General features: G+C 41.6%; 1 protein-coding gene across 16 annotated transcripts in view; it reads left to right on the forward strand.

The window, feature by feature from the left end:
• The window catches only part of itpr1b (inositol 1,4,5-trisphosphate receptor, type 1b), an 83,831-nt gene that overhangs the window by 38,898 nt on the left and 26,349 nt on the right, over positions 1 to 18,584 (forward strand). For 10 of the 16 annotated variants that reach the window (XM_051074628.1, XM_051074627.1, XM_051074633.1 and 7 more), the window contains 6 exons: positions 5,262 to 5,297; positions 6,322 to 6,369; positions 7,245 to 7,374; positions 10,316 to 10,500; positions 17,280 to 17,463; positions 17,802 to 18,064. In XM_051074628.1, coding sequence (XP_050930585.1) covers positions 5,262 to 5,297; positions 6,322 to 6,369; positions 7,245 to 7,374; positions 10,316 to 10,500; positions 17,280 to 17,463; positions 17,802 to 18,064 — 846 coding nt within the window. The remainder of the gene's footprint in view (positions 1 to 5,261; positions 5,298 to 6,321; positions 6,370 to 7,244; positions 7,375 to 10,315; positions 10,501 to 17,279; positions 17,464 to 17,801; positions 18,065 to 18,584) is intronic. The other 6 variants (XM_051074636.1, XM_051074638.1, XM_051074639.1 and 3 more) reach the window with 2 other exon arrangements.

Consider the following 18,584-nt stretch of genomic DNA (forward strand, 5'->3'; position numbering starts at 1 on the left):
TTAATATGGTAATGTGGTATGTATTAGGGTTATTGTGTTACATTGCATTACATCATAGAGCTGTTTTTTTTTTTTTTTTTTTTTTGGTCTGGTCACTCTGTCTACACACAAGGATGACAGTGAGAGAGCATATTCTTCCTCTAAGCCATTTGCCACCATTACGAGAGCAGGTGTGAGTGTATATATAGCTGGGGATATTCCATCTAACAGATTCAGTTCATAACACAAGGGGCTGAGCAGTGTGCGGTGGTGTGCACGTCCTGAGTGTGCATTGCAAAACTGTGTGTGATCATGACCTGTGGCCAAGGCAGTAAATAAAACTGGTTTCTCATTTCTGTTTGTGATAATGAACGGATGTCTCAGGGATTACAGTATGGGTGTGACTACAGAGGAACCATATCTGACGCATCGTGGCTCACTGATATCCTCAGACATGACCAAAACGTAGTCAGACTACTGGTGGTTGTTAGAATTTTCAGTCCTTCAAGTACTGTAATAACCACAGGACCAAGACATTTTAACTGCCACTGATCTTAAGAAAGTAGTCCGTGCTTCTGTCTCCTCTCATTTGGACTTCTGCAGTTCACTTTATTCAGCTCTGAAATCAGTCCACCTACCTTTAGCTGACTGAAGGTAGCCACTGGTCTTGAAAGCTAAATCATTTAAGTCTTTTTCATTTTTCGATCATTTTACTTTAATTTTAAAATTTGATTTTATTTTTTATTATATTGCTTTGCTCTTCAAGCTGCTGTCTTTATTGTCAAGTATTTACTTATTTTATGACATTTTGATGAAACAATAGAAACCTCAAAATTCACTCACTAGCTTTTTTCTATAACTTTCAACTGTATCACGAGGTCTTCCACAGAAGCTTAAGTCAACATGTAAGTTCTGTAGCACTCTTAGGATTTTCTTGCCCATGTTGGTTTAGAGTTGAGCATTAAGTTAATTTTTGACCTTGGAGATAGGTTAACAAAACAGTTGAGGGTCCACTTACTAAGTTTTTTTTGGGGAGTTTTTTAGAGCCCTAGAGCCCTAAAGGTGCTATGGATAAGATCAAGGCTTCTACTGAGCTCCCATGTCAGCAGATTCATCTCCATGACAACTGAGCAAACTCCATCCACTGATGAGGACTGTGTTTCATGATTGAAAGCTTTTGAAAAAAAACCTAGTAAGTGGCCCTTGAGGTGGGATTGTTTTACTGAATTTGTTTGGTGCAGCCCATATTGATATTCACAGCCTAGGTGGTGGCTTCTCTTGAAATCAGTAAATCTGACAAAACTGAGAGTACACATTGTCAGAGCAGGAGAATCTGTGGCAGTAGGAAAATAGGCACAGGGTGAAAAACAGGCAGGCGGTAGACTTGTCACTTAATCAAGGTTGTGGTGAGTGCAAGGGAAGTGAACAATGATGTTAGCTGGGGAAATGGAGAAATTGTCGGAAAGGGTCTTTCCAGAGTTGCCAGGAAGCAACATGCTCTCAGTTTCTCTGTTATGTCTGTCTGTCTTATTTTCCCTCCTTCCCGCCCTCCTTATAAATGCCGCCTGGTAGTGCAGCAATGGAAATCCCCGGCTTCCACAAAAACAGTGCTGTTCTTCTCAGAGACCGGTGCTTTGTTTCATCAACTCCTCCCATATGCAGTATCTCAAGAATGTACTCATACTCCCTTAACCCCCAGCACATGCCGTGTGTCACTCATTTGTGCACACGCTCGTATTAACAACAGCAAACAGTGCACTGACCGACGGCTGGCAGCATGTGTGTGTATATCTTTCAGATGGAAGACGAGCAGGCCAAAACCTCAACTTCCCCTCAGCAGCAGCTAGATAAACTGCCACGATAGCTGTTATGTAACCCTAGTGTTTAGCCCACTACTTCTCCCTGACCTACCACAACAACTCTCTTCACAACGCCCACCCAAAGGTCTCTAGGAATGAATGCAGCTGTCAGATTCACTACTGTTTGACAGAGCCCATCATACTTCTAGTTGTTGCATGCCCATGTCTGTGGGTTGGATTTTGCATATCCAGACAGAGTGATGAGAGAGCAGGATAAAGTGGAGTGACTGTTCACCCATTAGCAGAGGTTATCTCATTCTTCCAGAAATAGAAACCCGATAAAATGCATGCCAGGGAGAGACAAGACACGACTGGCCTGCCACCCTCATTGTCAGGCCTGATCGTATCACCGGCTGCACAGTGTGTTTGTGTTTCCTTCACGTGCATGTGAAGTCCTCTGTTTGTGAGACTACGAGAGGTTAAAGGCTTCAGATGGAGTCCTTGTCTCTTTCTGGTGATGTAATGTTGCTGAGGATGGGGCTGAGTACGTAACCCCTACATGAAGTGTTATATAAGGGAGTCTCAATGCAGGGACAGCGCGGTGCTCTGTCTATCTATATGTGAACCTGTCTTTCGTGCTCCCCATCTATTTGTATTACTTCAGCCTATCACAACCACCTCATTATCCAATCACTGTTTTATTTAGCAAGAAATTTCTAGATTGCGGTTTCCTCTTTTTCTCATGCATTTTTCTGACCACATCCATGTTGTGCCTTTTACTAATACTGCCAGTTTGTCCTTTCACTTTCCTTCTCTGCTGTCTGGCCTCTAACTCTACCAGTGTGCAACTTATCCAGCTGCCATCTCCCATCACTAACTCTGCCAAGCTACCTCAGATAGACTCCACTTGTCCTCGTTTATCCTCCTGCCTTCTACTTTGTGTGAAGTCAGGAGACTCCGGGCTGCTTTTTGTTGTCTCAGTCAACAGGGGGAGCTGCTGACGTTCCTCAACAACACGCACCACTGTCCCAGTTTCCTTAACTTAATGCTGCACGATTCTTGGGCTCCTGCCAGCTCTCAGGCAGCAGTTACATAAGAGCCAACAATTTTCTCTCTTTTCCCCCCCCCCTCTCTGTTTTCCTGGAATTTTAAACTCTCCACTGATGTGTGACCTTCAGTGGTAATTGGCAATAAAAGTGCAGCAGAGATGTCCTCCAGGAGACAGTAGCAGTGGTGTGCCTCGATCTCAGCAGTGCAGGGTAGGCAGGGAAGGTCATGGGAAAGTTGGGGTTTTACTTGAGACGGTGGGTGTGCACTCAAGGCCATGTAACACCTATTAATTGTTTGTGGTCTGTCTCTGTTACAGGGCAGAGGGCCAATTTTGTATTGTCAGCAGAGTGCTATACAAAACAGTCCTTCTGGCCTTTTCCCTGAAGACTTGTTTTCTTTCATTATGAACAGTCAATTTCCTTTATGACTTCCCAGTGAGATGAGGTAAAGCAGTGCTCACTGTGTCTGGTTATCTTGGGATATGGGTTAAGGTTCCTAGTTATGTTATTCTAAACAGAGGAATGGTTTGACTACTGGCAGATCCTCAAGAACGTTACAGCATCTATGGAGGAGTATACAGATTTTGCTTGCCAGTGCCATATGACCTCAACTGTCTCTTTATCCACAAACACCCTGAATCGTTTTGTGTTTGTGTGTCTGGCATTGCCGCTGTGGAGATTTTATCACACATTCTAGGAAGCATAACAGATGGAATTGATGCTGCTTACAGGGTCAAGCTGATGCATCTTTTTATACCCAAGAAAAATTACAGGCGAACTGTTGGCAATAGTTAATGTAGCAAATTAGGTCAGATTATGCGTAGGGGTGTTATTATGTTCCACCGACCAAAGCGGTATTAACTGTTTTCAGACATGCAGACAACATTAGAGACAGATGTTGAATATAGCTGTGATGTGTAATGCATCACTATTTTTCAGTGGAAATCAAATTGTTGACGTAAAAGGAGGCCTGGTTTTAGGGAAATTCCTGTCCAGTTGCACAATCAATCAGCATAGACTAGCATGGCTGGGTCACAGAGGGAGACATTTGCCCATTTTACGGTGGGTTACGTGTTTGTTATTTAGTGTCTTACAGTTGCTGCCCGCTCTGCAATGAGATTTTGTGCGTACGAGTGCGTAGGGTTTTTTTTTTTTTGTCAGTTCAAGGAGTTGTTTACTGAAATTTAATGGCCTCAATGATCTCTATCATCAAATTTTACTTTATTCTGTTTTATTTGATTCTGAATTAAATTTTGTGAATATGGAGGGACTTTGTATTATTGGACCAAGAAACTATGAAGTCCTTTTATTTATGCTTCATTACTTGATTGCCAATGTGCATTTTATTTTTTGTTATTATTTTAGTCTGTTTTATTTTATTTTAATTTATTTTTCTCTGGTTATATAAATGAATTAGCTACAGTAGCAAACCACAAAGTTCAATGTTTTTTTCTTTTATTCATTTTTCTTTTTTCTTTTTCTGTTTCATTTTTCATCTTTTTAACCCACTTTTTTGTGAAATTATTAAACTTGTTTGTTAGTCCCCAGTAGTTTTGAAAATTTACTGCTCAAATTATAGGTGTGCTAATCAGAATTAGGGGGAAATGTGATATTTATTGATCAGGGAATTTATTTCTTTTATTTTTACCACTGCTGTTGTTTTGTTAAGACACTTCCCAGCAGCAAAAATAAACTGAACTGTATTTCACAATGTGGTGCCACCGGGTCACAAATCTGCTGGATTACAAAAAATTATTCTCATGTGGCATTTGTATTAACCAGTGTGAACATGCATATTGGTACTCAGATGAATATGCATATTTTTGCTTTTATAGCCCCTTGGCACTCTTGCTATAAATGCATTGTCATGTAGGGGATTGTCAGCAACACTTTGCATCCGGAGGTTAAAAGGGAACCACAGAATACTAAACACACCAAAGTGTAGCATTGTAGCCAGTGGTCTATAATGTGGTGAAGGCACGGCTTCTTTTTTTTCTTTTTTTTTTTTGTTTTTCTGCACAGAGCTTCTGCTTTCTTGCTGCAATAGGTTAATGCTGCATATCATCCATGCTGAACCATTAGACTAGCTCTGTGAAAACACATAACATGACACATACATTGTAACAAAATCATTTCCAACATACTGTAAGTAATCCATTACCAGAGAGCAACATGTTTTTGTCTTCTTTATTTCTGCCGTGGCTCTCTAAAGTCAAGCATATTTATGATGTGCAGTTGTGCATGTGACTGGCAATCTTAGCAAGCAGTTGAAAGCCAGATAGAGGTAGGTACATCAGTAAAAAGCAGCATTTAGAGACAGGACGTTTGTTAGGTAGAGATTTTAGGGAGGATGCTACTCTTTGGAGGCAGGAGCAACATAACTAATTCTACATCTTCTAACTTTGACTAACATCAGCCTTTTATTTCCAATCAGCTGGCACCTCCACCAGAGCCTGAAGTCCCTGCTGAGGTGTGTTTAAGACCCATATTAGCCTGCTGCCCACTAATATGGGTCACTGCTGATCACAGATCATCTGTCATATTTATACACTAACTCTCTCCCATCATACTGCGTAGTGTTTAACATCTATTTATCTAAATAGATAAGACTCACAACCCATTCCTGTGTATTTTATTTATTTGTTTTACTTACAAGGGCCCCCTTGTGCATATTGCTCCCTCTCTGGAAATTATGCTACATATTGGCCCTTGTATGTGTCCTGCCTCCCACCAGTTTACTCATCCATTCTTCCCTCCCTCCTAGCCTTCCGTTTGTCTTTCCTTCCACCTCTTGGTTTTTGGGCAAAGTCCAAATTATCTTCAGTGGGGTGGGGGGGTGGGAGGGTTGATGTCATGGGTGAGGTGTTTTTCCATGCCAGATTGGTGCTTACAGTGTGTGTCAGTAGCTCACTGCTCCATTATGTAACCTGGACAGAGCTTCTTTTTTTCTTCCCCCCTCATTTTCATGGCTTGTGTTTCTCCCCGTCTGGCAGCTTGTCGTTCGTTTCTGTAAATAATTTAGGCACTTTTGCCACTGTGACTGTAAACTAATGAGGGAGTCACCAAATGCAAAAAAGTACAGTGTTTGAAGTGTCGCACACTTGACTGTCAAAGAGTGAACATCTGTGTGTTCAGAGTTTTTCAAAGATGGAGGAAAATGGTGTTGACATGAAATTTAGATGCATGGGGTAAACTAACAAAGGAACTTCTCATAATAATTAACTCTATGTAGCAATCTGATTTACAATAAATATTAGTCCTTCCCTGCTCAAAGCCTTGCATGACTTTGACTCAACCTCACATTTTCCCTGATGCAATCACTTCCCTCTTAACTGCACGATCTAATTTACATTCAGTTTCTTGCATGCTAGTAGAGTAACTAATTTGCACTGTATTAACAACCTCTTTTGTTTTCTAATTTCTTTTCCAACCTTTTTATTTTTTTCTTTATTTTCTTATTTGATTGCTTTCTGCTAACTCACCTCACCTTTAAGGAGCTTGATCCCAACCAGCCACAGAAGCAACTGGAGGATCAAAGGAGGGTAGGTACTGAGAATTGGTTTGCCGTGGTCTGGTCGGGGCCTCCATCTTATTGATGGTCAACAACTGACTCACAGTCACACTGCTTTCCCGGCATGGCACTCACTCACTCACTCCCCCCTGTCAATTATGTGATATGTAACATGTGAGACAGATCAACAGATGGACATTAACTTTGGGCGTTCATCTCGTCTTTGACGGCCTGTGACGTATTTTGCCCAGAGGGAGCGTGTAGGTCACTGTGCTGCACTGATTTACACCAAAAGCAATATGGGGCAAAGCTGAACGTCAGCATATGCTGCGATGGGAGAAGGCACAGTTTGGCCTTTGATGATCACTGACCGAGATCAGAAGGCAACAGTCAGATATGAAGTTCTTCCACAGGGGACATCTTTTTATGTTTGGTCTTCAAGGCTGCGCCACCCTTTTTGTTTTTTTTTGTTTTTTTGAATTTCTTTTTTGTTTTTATCCATACAAAATTTTTGCACAGTGGCAGTTATTTTTAAGTCTTTTATTTAATTGTCTTGAGCAGCTGTTAAAGGACCAAAATAGTATGAAAAACAAAGGGGAACAATCTCAAGTGGAAGACATGCAGTCTTAAGAGGAAATGGGAAATGATCAAGAATTCAAAAAATTTCTAAGGATTCTAAGGCTTCTTATTAAATGTTATCTTGTCACCAATTACAGTCTTACATCATGCACTTTCTGATGTTATTATCACACTATTAGTGTGATTAAGGCTATCTGTTATTTTTAGAATCTTGTACTGCTACATTAGCACAGTTGCACAGACAGTGGGTTCCAGGTCCGTCTCTGTGACATGGTATACTGTAGCTGTAACTGAACTTTATCTCCTAACATCTATCTTCACTGATAGGGAGAAGCTCTGCGGCAGATCTTGGTTAATCGATACTACGGGAATGTCAAACCTGGTCAGAGGAGGGATAGTGTCACAACCTTCAGCAATGGTCCACTCACCTCTGGAGCGCAGGGAAAATCACCTACAGGTGTGTGTTAACATTACAGTATCTGTGTGTTTATATGGTGTGCTTATAAAGATAATACAAGATTTCAGAATGGTTTACTCAGGCAAAACTGGGTCATTGCTGTGTCAAACTCAGTGTACAGCACAAAAAATTGCATCAAACATTAAAATAGTTTCGCCTGTAGTTGTCAGCTGCTATCAGGGAACAGATTTGTTTTCAATAGTGTTAATATATTTAGAATTTAAATTTAAAAAAAGAAAATAATAAAAAAGAAAAAGGAAAAGGGGAAAAAGAAACTTTTCAGCTTTAGTCATACCATTCAAACTATGGGAACAAAAAGGAAGAAAATAATCAGCATAGATGTCACATTATATGGTTGCACCAGCGAGGAATCAATCTTCACACAAGTTATTTTATAAAGCTTTGGAGTTTTTCAGGATCCCTTTAATGTTCAAGCATATCCTTCGGCCATTGCTAATGTGTAATCTGCTTAAAGAAAGAAAATACCAGAAATTATTTGTAATCATTTCAATCATGAAATCTAAGTTCATCAACTGCTCATATAGAGACTTGACCAAAGTTTAGAAATCATTACCATGAGAAGTGGAATGATGATCTTTATGATAAATTAGTCACATTGAAGATTTTATCTGACTATACAGCAAATAAATCTTACCCATACAGTACATTCTGTGCTTTATATTTTCCTGTTATAGTTAGTGTGATGATAGATTGTGCCTCTTACAAGCAGATCTTGACATACATGCATAAGATGTGTTCAGAAGTATCCAAAATATCTATCTATCTTACAGTGACATAAATCTGTCCCTTGTTGTGGCTGTATTAAGAGTTTTGCCAATTATTTTAGCAGTACTGGGAACAGGGAAAACATTCAGTCAAAAGTTACAATTTTAAAATCAGTTAAAATCATCATAGGAATCCCACATCAAGTGTTTACAGATTATATAGAAGTTCCCCTTATGCCGGAAATGTTGGTGTTTTAGATACACAGATCACAAATAGTCATAGTCATAGTGGCACAATTCACTGACAATTTCCACTGTCTATCAGTAAACACAAGAGAGCTTTCAAGTGGGTCGACGATATGTTAGTCTACAGCAATATGCTTCTTGTGCATGTGCCCTGTAGGTTCATAGTAATACATTGACAGAAGACCACAAATTTGTGCAGAAAACAGTTGTGAATCCAAACTGAAATGGTTTTTCCGTCCATCTAACTCAAATCTTTGCTCAGCTGAGACTGACATTCACAAATTGAATAGATCGTTCGTAAATGACATTTATTCATTCCAGCGAGCTGCTCCGTGTCTCTCATCACAGAGATGACTCATCGTTCATCTCTAATGCCTCAGAGCAGAGTGAAAAAATGAGATCTTATTCACAGCCATGGCCTTCTACTCCTTTTAAGCCCTTGGACCTCAGCTCTGCTACTGAGCATACCGGCTCTCTCCTCAGCATAACCTAGGCCGTGTTGTTGCCAGGCGACCAGAGAGCCAAGCTCTGTCTAGAATGGGATGTGTTGTTGATTCAGTGGCTCGCCCAGCCAGAGATGGCTCTGATGGGTGCTGTTATCTCACCACTGCTTGCCTAGCTGGCTGTGGCAGCCAACAGCAGCAGTAGCAGTCAAAGAATCTCTGTGGATTAAAGATGCATCAAATGTTATATTGTTATCTCCGTGCAGTGGCTGGATGGATAGAAAATACACCTGTGGCTCATTCCATACATCAAAGATATCCCCTGGACTTTTTATTAAAGCCACTAACATTGAAATGTTCTATGTGATAATAGCATCTCTCTGGTTATTCTGATGGCTTTGCTTTACATAGAAATAAGTAATCCATGTAAAAATTGGTTCCTTTCACCTTCAGCTTTATTAGGTTCAGTCCGGGGGGTGACAGCTTGCATTGCTGTCCACAACAGTTGTATATTGTTTATTTATTCTTTTTTTTATGCAGGCCACTGGAGGGCATCAAAGTGAGCAATGTTCAAATTTTACACATAGTGGGCTTTATCAGTGAGCTACTTTACTTTCCTTGATTAATTTGCCTTTATGCACTAAAAAATCTAGCCAGGTAATCAGACCGAATTACCATTGTTTCACTTTATTGTTTCAGTCTGATGAGTTTGTGTTGTCCATTTTCTTGTCAGAAGTTTTGTCCTTTGTTGGATTCGTTAGAGACGTATCAGTCAATTTCAGCTGACGTGGTAGCTGCGGTAGCAGTTGCTAACTTGATTATTTTCATATTGATCAGAAATATGTAGATTTTTTCTGTATGTGGACATACAACAAGTGTATACAGCTGCATCTACCTCATCCACCCTTTTTCAGTCACTATTTTTCCTACATGTAGCTAGCTAGCTATGTTCACAAATGATGTACCGTGTTGTTAATTCCACCTACTATTCATTGATTGTTTCTCCATCCGGTGGAAATACGTCCAGCGAGCACAAAAGCAGACATATTTGAATCACTGTACAAATCTGAAGTGTGGGGGTGATACATATGTGTGGAACCAGGCGAGAGAAATCTGGTTTGTATCTACACATACCTATTGCATCTATAAGTAATCCCAAATATTAATATTCAATATCCTTCTCTCTTTGTTAGCTTAGCTAACTCAGCATGTTCCTATAATTGAAATCCAGTCCTTATTTTTTTATATTTATTTATTACATCAGTAGGCATACCTAACAATTACTCTACCTTATTTTGTGTGGCAACACACACTAAACACACACTAAATATGAGTCTAGCAGTGGCTTAGGTTCTGGACCAAGGCATCTATCAAAGTACATAAAAGGTCAAACTCTAAAATTATGTATTTGATATATCAAAAATGATATTGACATTCGTGACCCATGTTCCATCTTGGAACCTTTTTTGTAATTTGAATAAATCAGCATTAATGTAGATGATAATCTTTTCACATCTTTGACCATAGTTGTCAGCTCCGGAATTGGAGGTCGAGGGGAGCTGAGTCTGGCAGAGGTCCAGTGCCACCTGGACAAAGAAGGGGCCTCTGATCTGGTCATTGATCTCATCATGAACGCTACCAGCGACCGAATCTTCCAAGAGAGCATACTGTTAGCCATTGCACTGCTGGAGGGTGGAAACACAGTCATCCAGGTAAGTGGAGGTTACTGGGTTCAAGAGGACACAGTGCAAACAGTTCAGTGGAGGGTAGGTGTGAAGTGTTAATGAGGTTCAACTCTCACGCCTTGCATGCAAATAAATGGAACTTCTAAAGGCATTCCCTTCAGAGAGGCATGAGCAGAATCTCAACAAGGAGATGTTATCTCAGGAGTTCAAAGCTGCAGCGTCAAAAATTTAAGTTATTGCCTTGCAGCTCCACTGCTGTCAAACAAAATGAAGTGGCCAAGAATGGGGAAAGGAAAAGATACTTTTAAAAGTTTTAAAAGCAAGACCTCTCTGTTGGGTGCAGAAAGCATCTCTGACATGTTAAAACTTATTAATGTTTTGAGTTGGGGAAAAATGGGAAAGTGAGTTTGGGCCATGAATAGACAGGACAAAAGGAAGTCAGAAAGGAAGAGGAACAGTAGTCTGCTGGGAGAGGTCCAAGCTGTGCTGCCAAACACGTCATCGCCTCCCCACAGCCAGCCAGGGGTTGCTACGGTAACGCTAACTCTTTACGAACCTCACAGCGAGCAGGTTGAGAGGGGAGAGAGCTGCTGTGTTTGCAACTGCATTATTTCAGCTTTGCAAGGTGCTTTGTGTGTTTGTGTGTGTGTGTATTTATCTGCATGCATGTACTAGAATCTGTGTATGCATGTCTTTGTGACCCAGTGTGTGAGTGTGTGCTGCTTGTTGACTGTCTGTGAGTGTATTCTGGTTTTGTGGTTTGTGTATGCGTGCTCTTGTATGTTGTCTTGCATAAACAGGCCCGTTGCATAATAGGCTCCTATTTGCATAGTGTCGTTACCTGACAAGGCCTGACTTCCCAGCGTGTACACAAAGGCACTCACATGACTCATGTTACATAAGCTGCTGCCTGCCTCCCCGTCTGCGTGAATCGACGCCCTGAGCCCTGGGCCTCCTAACGTTCCAACTGGACTCTTAAATGGGTCATGCCTTGCTGGTGGAAAGAGGGCAATAAAAGGGACAACCCCTTGGAGGCCTCAGGACAGATCCTATAGATTTCAGTAGCTCTCAGGTGTTACCTGAGGAAGCTCTGCTCCCCACAGCCTCCCTCAGGACACATCCATTCATGTGACTTATTGACTTAGCTGTCATTTCATGTGCTGATTGACCTTCAGGTCAGGGCATGATGAAGCTCAGTGTCCACTGCTGAGAGTAGCCTTTGGCTTGCATTTTGCACTGGGTGTGGCTCTTTTACTGTTTGTTTTGAGCTCCTTGGGGCATTGTAAATATTTGCAGTTCTGAATGTAAATGTTATATACATTTGAATATCAGAGAGGGCTTAGGCTGCGAGTTAGTCACAGTTATTGTTCTATCTAGGCAATTCGCACCAAAGTTATTTGCGTGAATTACATAGAGACTACAGCAAATGTCTGAATTTCTGCCTCCGACTCCTTCTGTGACAAGTCGATTTTCCTTTGTTCGCAGAAAAGAACCTAAAAGTGAACTTGATAAGCAGAGGAGTTAATAGCATAAACAAGAACACGGCACAATTATGAAGACGCTTCTTGTTTCAGAATTAAAGTTAGGTGTTTTTCACCTCCTTTGGCATGATACAGGGACAAGTGAGCCTTGTTGAAGTCTCATGTATGGTCAAGAGAGAATTTACAACATATCAGCAGATGCATCACATTTCCCTGTCTTACATAACGATGGGTTGCCTGCCCCCTTTTTAGGACAGAAGGGTGCTTGTTGTCTAAATGAAAAGCAGGACAAAAACATGCCCACAGATTTCTCCAAGCAGTCTGTTTGTTTGTTTTTGAGGTAATCCAGGGTCGTAGCCTAGCCAACAAAATTTCTGGGAAAAAGCAAGTAGGCTATAAGAGGGGGAGATGGAGAGCTGTTGGTTTTGCTTCAGAATTAATGCATCCAGGGCCCACAGCTAGACTTGATATGGCAGCGCTGGGGGACAAGGGGAATGTGTTAGTGAATACAAAAAGATATGGGTCAGGACACAGCCTTTTCCTAGCTTACGCCTCGTATGATTTATAACAATAACACGATCAACAGCCCCCCCAACCAATTGCTTCCCTCCTTAGAGATGTTTACGTTTGGACTAAAATAATTAGAGACTTTGTCATGATGCCACATGCTGGAACATCAAATGAAGAATATTAAAGACTCATGAGCTGAGTTGAAGGATTCAGGCATTTCTTATTTATGCTTTTATTGAATCCTATTAATTGCATTTTTGGAGCTGTCTGGCCACATCCTTTACAGCCACAAACATGTTGCTCAAAGACTTTCATCTGGTTGCTATAGCAGACTGCAGCTTAGGTTTCTCTCACACATTTACTTGTCACAAACTTGTTTGTCCATTTACCTATAAACATCCTCAGTCATTAAGTGTCCAAAGCACTTGAGTCACAGTAATATCTGGACTGAATACAGATAGAATGTTAGTGCAGGTCAAAAAGTAAGCAGTCTCAAAAAGTGGAAATTTCAATCACCGTGCTAATCACTGAGTCATGAGAACCTGTCTAGCCCTGCAGATATATGATAACTTTGAGCAGTAAAAATCAGATAGCACCTCATCAATACACAATCTCTGAACAAGAAATGTGTTTGATGTAATGTCAGTACTTGCTTTAAATGTAAAGGCCTTTTTGGAATTGCTTATCTAGGTATCTTCCAAACACTGAAAGTAATTCTTTTGTGGTTTGCTGAACACGTCATAATTCAAATGTGAGCATGTCTGAAAGGGTGCAACTACCACCAATAAAAACCAACCCCTCACAGCCGCAATGTGCTTATATGTGCTACACTTCACAGTAGAAATTCTCACCAGGTTAGGTAAAGTGAGAATTCTATGTCCTCACTTAAAATTCATTAACTAAAAACAACAGCCTAAATAAAGCTTGTCGTATGGTGAGAGTGTTTTGACAGAAGATAATACATTGGCTTTTGACTGATTCTGGCTTTGAAAAAGAAGATTCTGGCAATGAATTACATTTATAAAGGGCACCCACATATGTCAAACATTAATCATTGGCCTACATAACTTGCCATAAATAATCTGAACCTGCGTCCATCATCATGGGCTACATAACATGTTGTGTGACACGTATGCTCACATCCCCTAGGCTCTTGCTCAGTGACAAACACTGATACTGTGATACTGCTAGTGTAACCTAAGCAGACACGTAGCACACTAACTGTATCATGGCATAAAACTACACTCCTGAATGCTCATCTGTTCAACCCATTAGCACATACACACACGCTCACTCCAGGATATACTTAGAGGCTAAAAAGCTTATTCCAAAAACAGCCTTTAGAGAGAGTGTGTGTGTGTTATGCAAGAGAAGAAGTGTAGATCTCTGTTCCTCCCAGCCCACCATCCATCTATTCAACACTGCCTTCATGACCTCAGACCCTCAACTGTCACAGGAGCAAACAGGTGCCACCACTCTTACTCAGTAGGCTTGTTGTGGCACGCCGCTATCCTCAGCCCTCTGAACATGATTTACACCCCCCCCCCCACTCCCAACCCTCCCACCCTCCCACCCCTTGGTTCAAGTTCACTGTACAGCTACCTCTTGGAAAGCTTTAAAAAGACTCTGCAAAGTGAGTATCCAGGCATCAGTGTCATCAACATGCCAGTTCTCTTCTGACCACAGAGTGAGCGGAGGATTCTCTTTCTAAATCCCAGTTTATAGTTTATGGTAGTTTCATTATTGCTGTGTCCTCTGCGGCTTTTGAATCAGACCATCCACATTTTTGCTGTTGTTGTTGTTGTTGTTGTTGTTGAAGTCACTGGATTCATTTTAGACTTTGCTTGGCTGGCTGCCTGTATAGGATCTTGAGAACACGCACTCAGGCATATTTCACTTTCATTTCGACGTCCTATCTGGCAGTCTTGTCGTAGCTTCAAAGTGCAGATCTCCTTGGTTACCAGCCGGGCGGTGGCAGAGTAGCCACCGAAGCTCTCCAATAAGCACAGAGATGGCTTTGTCACTCACCAAGGTGTCAGGCTGGAAAGGCGGGAGATGGATAAAAAGGAAGAGAGCTGGTGGTATAAACAGGCCTTACATAACTGGCCCGTGTTGATGCCAGGAGCCGGGGTGGCAGCTGACGGGGAAGGGAGAGAAAAGTAGAAGCACAGAATAATCAGAAAGGAGGCCCCCGCTGTGCTACCATGTTGAATCTGTAGAGGAAAAAAATGAATTATGAGTCCACCCTAAACCTGCTGTGCTGAACATGACTGACAACAGCAGGACCAGCAGAGCTCCCAGGAGGCTTAATGGTTCTGTAGTGGGACACATAGACAGATAAGCCGCTCCGGGGGGAAGAGCTGAGGCTGATTGGCTGACTAACCGTTTTCTTTATAGAATGACTCAGCAGTCAGTGGGGAGAAGTCGAGGATAAATTTGGTATACTTGTTCAAAGTGGTTATCAAAGTTGTTATCTCAACCTGTTTCCTTACGTAATATAGTCTTTGAATTCAGACTTGTGACATAACATGATATCTTGTGAGCTCTGCGAGGGAAGTGGAATCAAATTTTAATCAAACATAAAAGCAACAGTGGAACATGAAACATAGCACGGAACATGTGGCTGCTGACCAAGTATTTATTAATTCATTCAATTCAAAACATCTAAACATTTTTTTCTGTAAAAGCACTTTTATCATTAAACAAAACAAGCAGGCATGCAATAAATCTGCCTAAATGAGATACAGACTGAAGGGGGTAAAACTGATCTGAACCTTCAGCACATATGACAGACAAATGTTTACAAAATTATTCCCTTCGCATCAGTGAAGAAATTGACTTTTTATGGCCGCAGTCATGAGGTCTGTTTAATATGGTAATCTTGTAAAGTCGCTATCCTGGAGCTGTTGTCCCTGTCTGGGGAAGTCGGCCTGCTTGCATAAGTCTGACTCTTAATCAGATCACTATCAATGAATGACCCTGTCTTGTCAACAACATGATGTTAACAGCTTGAAAAACAAGCGAGAACACACAGTTGCATAAAAGAGAGGAGGAAAACAACTCTGATTTGTTAACGCATTAAGTGCTCTGCGTCCCTCAGGGCTTGAGTCAGGTGATTTTGCAGAGATTTTCACTCTGGAGGTTTCTCAGTGTCATATTTTCTACACAGATAAAGTCACTTCTCAGCTGTCCATTGCGCTCACATGTTTCGCAGTTTCACTGTTGGCATGTCTTCCTCCTCTCTCAGAAACGTAACTACGTTGAGCTAAACCTGGAAAGAATCTTATGTAACACACTCTCCAAACTGAATCTATGTATGTGGTAACTCCTGCCTGCAAAATGAACCACCCCACCACCACTACCACCTCTCCTCCCAATTTCGGACCCTCCCGCTTGCCGCTCACACCACACACTCAGTTCGTGCCATTCTGGCACTGAAAAGTAGGGCAGGGTTTTCCTCTCTCCCTCTCCCTTTCCCTCTTTCCACTGCTCACCCTCCATAGGCTGATGTAACAGTGTTAGAGCCAAGGCGCTGTGTGCCCTCACTGTAACCACTCAGCTGATTACAGGTCTTATGTAAGGAGGGATTGTCGAGATGAAAATGGGACAGAACATATGAGCCTGTTGCAGAAAAACAACAGCTCCATGCACACAAGCCTTTCAAACAAGATTGCCCTTTGTGTAATTCCTATAAGCAGAGCATTTCCTTCCTTACCTTTACTTTACTTTACATACCTCTTACTCATACTGGAGCAAACCTTCATTGTTGCAAAACTGAAAAGCTAAAAAAAAAAAAAAAAGCTAATGTGTGGTTTGTTGCAGTTATAAATATATTATATTTGAATATGGTTTTTGTTGCAGCACAAGTGAGCCCAATTCTTTGAACATGTCTCTACAGCTGTGTGTGTTTACCTGCAGGTGTAAGTGTGTTTTGTTGGCATGCCTTTGTATTCATGCACACTTATACAGTAAATGCATGTGCAGCAGGGTGTGGGACTGGTTGTGTAGCTGCATCTTTTTGTCTGCACGCATTGGAATTTGGCTGCACGTGAATTCCAAATCCTGTCTTTGTTTTTTGCTGTTGCTTGTTTGTCTGTAAGAGCTAACACCCAACGTAGTCCTCAGGGTGCCAGAACCGTGTTGTGCCCAGAGGGCAGAGAGCAGATGGTGTAAAATCAGGTGAGCACGATGAGGCCTTACAGCATGATTTCCTGCCACTGTGAGAGCAGGCTTATATAACTGTGTTTAACTGAACCTCTGGCTCATAGCACTATGTAGAAACTGTAAGAGGGGCAACAAGATAATGATAAGAAGTGAACCTTGAACACCTGGTTCTTTGATAAAGGTGAATTTTGAAAAGAAACATTACTGGTAGCATGCTGGTGTACATGCTGGTGTTGCGCTGAAAGTTAACCACCTATGTCAACCACAGAAATTGGTATAAGGGCTGTGCGATTGAATAATAATAATTATTATTGTGAAATAATTTTACATTGCAATATAAAATGATGATATTACTTTGCTAATTTTCAACAAGCTTTCACTCAGGAGCAAAAATCAGCGTTTAAACTTGAAATAAATAATGATTAAATAATGATTTGGTCCCATGATAATTGTTTACTGATGTAAAGATATTGTGATAACATTTTTGGCTATAACGCTGAGCTCTAAGTGTTTGTGTAAACTTCTCCATCTGGAACAGCCAACAAGTAATCAGTCTTGAAAACGGAGACAAGTGTAAGACTTGAATATAGCTGAAAGTTAACTACTTTACGCATTACATGCATTGCCATTTTGCTCCTTATTTTTCTTCAGCGGTCGTTCTACCACCGTTTAACGGGGGACAACAAGTCTGAGAAATTCTTCAAGGTCTTTTACGAGCGCATGAAGCTGGCCCAGCAGGAGATCAAAGCCACTGTAACAGTCAATACTAGTGACCTGGGCAGCAAGAAGAAGGACGAGGAGCCACCAGACAAAGACACGCCTGCACGCAAGAAAGGTTAGGGGTCAGGAGTTGAGGTCACCAACATAACATAAGTAATTGTTAGATCATATTCTTAAGGGAATCACCCCTGACACCATTAAACTAGAAAAATAAACCTCTGTTACTTTCTGTTTGCTAAATACCCTTTGTATTGAAACAGGAATTGCCACATCATATACTTAGTTAATTTATTTTTGTACATTTTCTTTAGGCATTGATAAAATGTGATATTTTTTTTTCCAAAAAAAATCTATGCATGTGAGTGATTGGTCAGTTAGATGAACAGTCTTAATAACACTGTGTCTTATCTCCAGTGGTTTGTGTTTGACTCACTCCTCTGTACCTGTGGTTAGTGAAAGACCTGCCAGTGGTGGCAGTGGTGACCGAGGAGGTGAAGGAGCAGCTGGTGGAGGCCTCAGCCGTCACCAAGAAGGCCTTTACGACCTACCGGCGCGAGGCCGAGGCCGAAGAACACCAAGCAGCCGCCGACGGTTCTCCTGTCCCGACTGCTGATAAGGGCCAGGAGGAAGGCGAGATGAGTGTTGTCATCACCATCATGCAACCCATCTTGCGTCTCATGCAGCTGCTCTGTGAGAACCACAACAGAGATCTACAGGTCAGCCATTATGCCAATTTGTTGTCACTGCGGGGCTTTTGTTTTGCACCCCCCCCCCCCCCCCCCCCCCTTTCCCTAATGCCCTGTGACATTACCTAACATTTCCTGACCTGTGTTCTGAATTTCAATCACCACACTCAGTTTATACAGAAATGAAACCATGTTGAAAATAGGCACCATTTGCAGAACTTCCTGATGCAGCTGTTTCCATATCTGGTGTGTCTTGGTCTGGTTTCACTATGAGGAGTGTGTTGGTGTTTAGTAATGGCTAGCTCCGGCAGCCCAGACAGAAGACTTCCTTCTTGCACTGATTCTGTTTACACCCCAAACCGGGGCAGGTTATCATTAAATGATAGTTGGCTCGGTGCTGAATCATTCCGTCTCGCCCATCCTGACCCAGCGTGGGTGCAAGATATTGATTTGCTGCTAGCCATGTAGCACAAATGATCAATTCATTGAGATGTTTCTGTTCCTTCCGGAGACATCACTGCAGTAATTGTCTGGCTGCTGTATTGGCTCG

This window comes from Lates calcarifer, linkage group LG12 (genome assembly GCF_001640805.2).
Source record: "Lates calcarifer isolate ASB-BC8 linkage group LG12, TLL_Latcal_v3, whole genome shotgun sequence".
Taxonomy (NCBI): domain Eukaryota; kingdom Metazoa; phylum Chordata; class Actinopteri; family Centropomidae; genus Lates; species Lates calcarifer.